We start from the raw sequence: 6,631 nt of genomic DNA on the forward strand, positions 1-6,631 counted from the left end.
GCTCCATCCCTGGGAGTGTTCAACGCTAGGTTGGATGAGGCTTGGAGCAACTCGCTGTAGTTGACCTCAAGTTGCACCAGCGGAAGATTAGGTTGAATATTAGGCAAAACTTCACAGAAAGGTATGTCAAGCCTTGGAACAGACTTCCTAGGGCAATAGTGGAGTTGCCATCCCTGGAGGGATTTAAAAGACATGAGGATGTGGCAGTTGGGCTCATGGTTTAGTGGTGGCCTTGACAGTGCTGGGTGAACAGTCTTTTTCTAGCCTAAACAATTCTGTGGTGTCCTGCCCGTGGCAGGGGGTTGGACTAGATGACCTTTAAAGGTCCCTTCCACTCCACCCTAATGGAGTCAGGCAGCAGGAGGTTTCTCCATGCATCACACATCCATGATGTGTTTCACTGGGGCTTGATGGAAGGCACCTCATGCTGCAGAGGGGAAAGCCCCAGTCATCACACAGCCCGGTGTCCCTCTCCCCCTGCTCTGACCCAGTCCCCCTTGCACCCAGGTGCGCAGCAACCAGATGCCAAATCTCACCGCCTTGTTCTCGACGGAGCGCGCGGCACTGCTGGAAAAGGTGGGTGAGGAGCTGCTGCCCCCGGACAAACACACCTTTGAGGTGCGTGCTGAGACCGACCCCAAGGCTGTCTTCAGAGGCATCCAGCGGCTCCTGCTGGGCTACAAGGTAAGAGGAAGGTGGGAGGAAGCACCATATCCGTGTGGGAAGGGGATGATGCTGTGGAAGGCACTGGTGTACCAGTTCTGACATCGGCACTCAGCTGCTGACTCTGAGGTGAAGGCTAGAAGTGGGTGCTGTGTTTTGCTTGGGGGGGCTCACCTGGGGCAGTACCAGCAGTGAGGCCACCTCAGGAGCTCTCTCCATCCCTGCATTCAGCTGGAGATCTGGTGACATGGAGGTGGGTGGGCGCTTTGGGAGAGTTGGGTTGTGCTGTCCCATCCTGCCAGCATCGTGCCAAGCAGGTGAGAGGTGCACAAGGCCATGTCCCTCTCTCCTTGGTGCAGGATGAGCGGCGAGGCCCCACGCTGGTGGCTGTGCAGTCCAACTGGGACCTGAAACAGCTGGCAAGTGGCATCCCCATCATCGAGGAGTTCCCCTTGGTCCCCATCCGGCTGATGGATGACATCAGCTACTCAGTCCTGGACTGGCAGCGCCACGCCGCACGCCGCATGATTCGCCACTACCTCAACCTGGACACCTGCCTCTCCCAGGCTTTCGAGATGAGCAGGTGCCCAGGGTGGCTGCATTCACCTGGGGCTGCTGTGCCCTCAGTGGGTCCTCATTTTCCCTGCTCACCCCAATGACCACTCACCTGTCTGTGCCCCAGGTACTACCACATCCCCATTGGGAACCTCCCTGATGACATCTCCACCTTTGGCTCTGACCTGTTCTTCTCACGCCACCTCCGTCGTCACAACCACCTGCTGTGGCTGTCACCCACAGCTCGCCCTGATCTGGGGGGGAAGGAGGCTGATGACAACCGCCTGGTCATGGAGTTTGATGAGAGAGCCTCAGTGGAGATCAACAACCCCGGCTGCTACTCCACAGGTGAGGGTGGCAGTGCTGAGCAGGGCAGAGCTGGATCTTGCTAAGTGTCCTGCACAGGGATGGATGCAGTCCCCAACGAGTCTCTGGAATGACAATTGTCACCAGGAGCTTTTGGGTTTCAACATTGATCCTGGACAAGGTGAATGCAAGGGACATGTCCTGGGGCAGGGAAGGCTCACCTGTACGATATGAAGACATGGGAATGTGGTCTCCTTACCAATTTGTGGCCACTGGCACCAGCACTTGGGAGACTATCTACAGCATGTCAGCCCAAGGACAGACTAGCTCACCTAGTGACCCTGTGACAGGTCTGTCTTAGGCAGAGACAGCCTGAGTATAATCAGTTGCTCTGAGCTCCACTGCTGTGGTTTCCAGGAAAAATCGGTGGTCCACAGCAGATCAGTAGGTCCAAGTCTTATTGGAAGACAAGTTCCAGTCAAGACAGTCATGCCTATGAAAGCATCTCCCAGCTTGGTGCAGCAGCAGCTGTAGATCACTCTGTATCCATGAAAAGCACTTCTGGCAGGGGCAGTGAGGGTGTCCCTGGTCCTTTCCCTGCCTCCCTGCTGACAGTTGTGTCTGCTCTTAGTGTGTCTGGAGCTGGACATCCAGAGCCTGGCTGTGAACACAGTGTTGCAGTCCCACCACGTGAATGACATGGAAGGAGGCTCCAGCATGAGCATCAGCTTCGATGTGATTCAGCAGGCATCCCTGGAGGACATGGTGACAGGGAACCAAGCTGCCAACATCCCAGCCAGCTATGATGAAACTGCCCTCTGCTCCAACACTTTCAGGTACAGCTTGAGGAGCAGCAGGAGGTGGAGTAGGTGGTCTCCATCCTGGCAGGTCCCCTCAGGGTCCTGCATCATTCCTTCCTGGCTTTAGCAATGGGGCTTGTGGGGTGCTCTAAGTCTAAATCCTGGTCTTGAGGGCAGGGCCAGTGTCTTATCCAAGAGATTGGAAGATCCTAAGCTTGGAACTGCCTGGTGCCTTAACCAGCAGAGGTATGGGGATGTTGGTGAAGTCTTTGCCCTTTCCTGTTTCTCCTTTCTTAGTGTTCCACCAGCTTACAGAGCCACATATCTACCCTGGAGCATATGTGCCAAGGGCTGGACAAGGGCATTCCCGCTCTGAATCCTCCAGTGTATCTGAAAACATGTCCCTGTTGGGAAGGGGGAAGGGAGTGCTGGTGGTTGGAGGGTTGATGCCAGTCTCTGCCCCCTGACAGGATTCTGAAGAGCATGGTGGTGAGCTGGGTGAAGGAGATCACACAGTACCACAATGTCTACGCAGACAACCAGGTCATTCACTTTTACCGCTGGCTCCGCTCTCCGTCCTCCCTGCTCTACGACCCGGCGCTGCACCGCACACTCCACAACATGATGAAGAAGCTTTTCCTGCAGTAAGTGAGGCCTCGAGTGTGCCAGGCTGGTGGATGGGGAAGGGACAGGTGTGATGTTAGCAACCAGGATGCTGTTGGCACCCACAATGAGGTGGGCAGTAAGGTGGTCCTCTCACTCTCTTTGGGTGACATCCCTTGTGTGGTGCTGCTGCATGTTGACTCCTGACTGATGGATCAGCACATCCTCCATGGATTGCATCTGCCCCCTGGGCACTGCTTTCTGCCTGCTGACCCCCACCCTGTGCCCTGCTGCAGGCTGGTGGCCGAGTTCAAGCGCTTGGGCTCCTCTGTGGTCTATGCCAACTTCAACCGCATCATCCTGTGCACCAAGAAGCGACGCATCGAGGATGCCATCAGCTACATGGAGTACATCATCAACAGGTGGGGTGCACCTGGACATGAGGCTCCAGGGGGGTGAGGTTGGAGGAATGAGGATGCTGATATTTTTGCCTTCTGATGGGCCTCAGCACTGACTTTGTGAGGTTGGTTTTGGGGCTTTTTTTGCAAGAGACAAGGCTTCCCAGTTCTCTTGCTATCATGCCTGGAGTAGGGATCTGTCCTTAGCTGTCGTCTATAGGTAGTATTCTGAGAATACTGATAGGATTCAGCCTCCTTCAGAAGAACCTGAGATGCCTGGCAGCTCGTCCCCTGGCTGGCTATTAGCATCCCACCACTGGTACAGGCACCTCCATAGGGAACCAAGTGTCCTTGGGCATGACTTCCCCTGGGATCCCCAGCAGTGGTTGGATAGGAGAGGGAACCCCCCTCACCTGGCCAGCACCACCACCCCGTGGTGTCCCATGGAGAAGGGATGATGCTCAAGTGGGGACTGACTGTGGTCTCCTCCCTCCAGCATCCACTCCAAGGAGATCTTCCACTCTTTGACCATTTCCTTCTCCCGCTGCTGGGAGTTCCTGCTCTGGATGGACCCAGCAAATTATGGAGGTATCAAGGGAAAAGTGGATTCTCGCATCCACTGTGGAGAGGTAAGAGATGGGAAGTGCCTAGTGCCCCAGGAGCAGCGTGCTGGGGTTGAGCAGAGTGGGAAGGTGTTGGCTGGTGCCCAGTGGTTGGTTGGAGAAACCACTGTGGCATCGCTGGCTCCTCCAAAAGGACACCAGCAAGAAGCAGCTGTTGGAGGAGGACAGTGAGGAAGAGGAGGCAGCAAGGGAAGAAGAGGAGGACGAAGGGGAACCAAATGTGGAGGAGCTGCTGGAGAACAACTGGAACATTGTGCAGTTCCTGCCTCAGGCTGCCTCCTGCCAGAGCTACTTCCTGATGATTGTGTCGGGTGAGTGGCCCTGGGGAGGGGACGAGGTTGTTATTCCCCCTCAGTGCCAGCTCCAGGCTGGGGCTGGAGCATTGTCCATGTCTCCCCAGCCTACATCGTGGCTGTGTACCACAGCATGAAGGAGGAACTGCGGCGCAATGCCCCGGGGAACACCCCTGTCAAGAGGAGGAGCACCAGCCAGGTGTCCCAGGAGGCACTGGGAGAACTGGGGGCCATGCCCGGTGAGTGCTGAGCCCTGGGGCAGACCTTGCTGTCCCCATGTGCCACCACTCACCTCAAGCACTCTCTGCTTCATCCCTCTAGGCATGATCACCTTCTCACAGGATTATGTGGCCAATGAGCTCACCCAGAGCTTCTTCACCATCACTCAGAAGATCCAGAAGAAGATGGCTGGTTCCCGCAATGCCACGGAGCCCTCAGACATATTCCCGGTGCTGCCTGGCTCCTACCTGCCACTCAACAATCCAGCTCTGGAGTTTGTCAAATATGTCTGCAAGGTCAGCAGAGTGGGCCAGGCCCCTTGGCTGAAGGTTTTAGGGACTGGCCTCAAATTCAGGTCCTTATCCATGGCTCAGATTGGCTGCAGCTTGCCACCAGAAGGGATCTGCAATGAGTTTGCCATGCCCTGTATCCATACGAGATCACAAGGATACAAGCTATCCTGGTGAGGACACTGCTGCTGGGCTCACCTGCCTCTTGTCCTTGCAGGTCCTCTCCCTGGATGCCAACATAACCAACCAGGTGAACAAACTGCGTCGGGACCTGCTGCGCCTCATCGAGGTGGGCGAGTTCTCAGAAGCAGCGCAGTTCCAGGACCCTTGCCGCTCCTACGTGCTCCCTGAAGTCATCTGCAGGAACTGCAACTTCTGCAGGGACCTGGACCTGTGCAAGGACCCTGCCCTCTCCCAGGTGCAGCCTCAGGGACACCTGAGGCCCCAGTATGGCAGTGCTGGAGGCCAGTCCATCACCTTACCTGTGTTCTCTCTGAACCCCTTTGCTTTGCTGCTTGCCGCCTGTGATTACCCTCACCTAAAGCCAGTTTTCTGTTCACTTTTTCTACCTGCATGATGGGTCTGAGCCTCCCTGGGCTTTGACTTATGTTCTGTCCTCTCCAGAAACCTCTTCCACCATTCCAATGCTTGGGATTCATGCTTAGCTCCCTCTCATTGCCCCTAGGACGGATCAGTGCTGCATGGCTGGGTCTGCACTAACTGCCAGGTGCAGTATGACACTGATGCCATCGAGGCAGCGCTGGTGGAAGCCCTGCAGAAGAAGCTGATGGCCTTCGTGCTGCAGGACCTGGTGAGTACAGGGATCCCTCACCCTGTCCATCCCCATGTGGCCAGACACATTCACTCTGCCCCTGGCAGAGGGGCTTGGCCTCATCTCCTGAACCTCCTTGGCCTCCAGGTGTGCAAGAAGTGCCATGGTGTGAAGGAGACACACATGCCTGTGTACTGCAGCTGTGCTGGAGACTTTGCCCTCACCATCCCCTCCCAGGTACTCCTGCCCAGCCCAGCAGCTCTGTGAGGGCCAGGGACGAGCCCTTTGGTGCCCTGTGTGTCCCCTTGGACCTGCTGAGCTGCCCTCTGCCCCTCCAGCCCTGCCCAGCCACCCCTCAGGGTGCTGGGCAGCCTCCTTCCCTCCTGCTCCCTTCTCCCCAGACCTTCATGGACCATGTCAGCATCTTCCAGAACATCGCCCGGCACTATGGCATGGCCTACCTTCTGGAAACCATCGAGTGGCTGCTGCGTACCAACCCCCAGCTCAGGCACTGAGGGCTGAGCTGCTCCTGCTCGGTGCTCTTAGAGCCATGGAGAGCAGTCATGGACCTTCTTGGCCATGGGCCAGACCCTGAAGATGGTGCACACCCCTCCTGGAGTGAGGGGAGGCCCAGCCATGCTAGGAACTGAGTTGTCCTGCCCCAAGCTGCCTGGTGTGGGGCTTGGGGGCTCCAAGACCTGGAGCTGGGCTCCACAGGTTGTGCTGGTCCCCACATGTAGTTTTAGTGTTGAATTTTTCATAAATAACTAATAATAAATAAAAGAATGGCTTGTAGAAGACAGGTGTCGTTTTTGGGGTGGGGAGAAGCAGGGGGAGCCTACAGCTCCCACCCCTGAGGTAAGCCTGCAGCTAGGGGATGATCTGTGTCCTGGCTTGTAGGAAGGACCAGAAACCTGTCCCTATCTGCTCCCTTCCCTATCTGCTCCCTTCCTGCCTTCTTGGGAGCAGAGAGACTGCAGCCTGGCCATGCCCTACACTGTTGCACTCCAGCTCCAGGGGCAGGGGCTGCAGCACTGGACCCTAATGTGACAGTGCATTTCGGCCAGGGAGTGTGTGTCTGGTGGATCCTGTGCTTCAGCACCTGCCTC

The 6,631-nt window shown here is 56.5% G+C and overlaps 1 protein-coding gene across 1 annotated transcript in view; it reads left to right on the forward strand.

The window, feature by feature from the left end:
* POLE (polymerase (DNA directed), epsilon, catalytic subunit) overlaps positions 1–6,051 on the forward strand; it is a gene marked incomplete at its 5' end in the record, with an annotated part of 26,645 nt that extends 20,594 nt beyond the window's left edge. Inside the window, 14 exons of the mRNA XM_009079433.1 lie at positions 508–684; positions 1,023–1,246; positions 1,346–1,566; positions 2,156–2,360; positions 2,795–2,968; positions 3,224–3,349; positions 3,822–3,954; positions 4,082–4,259; positions 4,349–4,480; positions 4,563–4,756; positions 4,968–5,168; positions 5,436–5,561; positions 5,670–5,759; positions 5,924–6,051. Of these exons, the coding sequence (XP_009077681.1) occupies positions 508–684; positions 1,023–1,246; positions 1,346–1,566; positions 2,156–2,360; positions 2,795–2,968; positions 3,224–3,349; positions 3,822–3,954; positions 4,082–4,259; positions 4,349–4,480; positions 4,563–4,756; positions 4,968–5,168; positions 5,436–5,561; positions 5,670–5,759; positions 5,924–6,037 (2,295 nt within the window). The remainder of the gene's footprint in view (positions 1–507; positions 685–1,022; positions 1,247–1,345; positions 1,567–2,155; positions 2,361–2,794; positions 2,969–3,223; positions 3,350–3,821; positions 3,955–4,081; positions 4,260–4,348; positions 4,481–4,562; positions 4,757–4,967; positions 5,169–5,435; positions 5,562–5,669; positions 5,760–5,923) is intronic.
* Positions 6,052–6,631: the final 580 nt, after the last annotated feature.

This window comes from Acanthisitta chloris, unplaced genomic scaffold (assembly GCF_000695815.1).
Source record: "Acanthisitta chloris isolate BGI_N310 unplaced genomic scaffold, ASM69581v1 scaffold1610, whole genome shotgun sequence".
Classification (NCBI taxonomy): Eukaryota; Metazoa; Chordata; class Aves; order Passeriformes; family Acanthisittidae; genus Acanthisitta; species Acanthisitta chloris.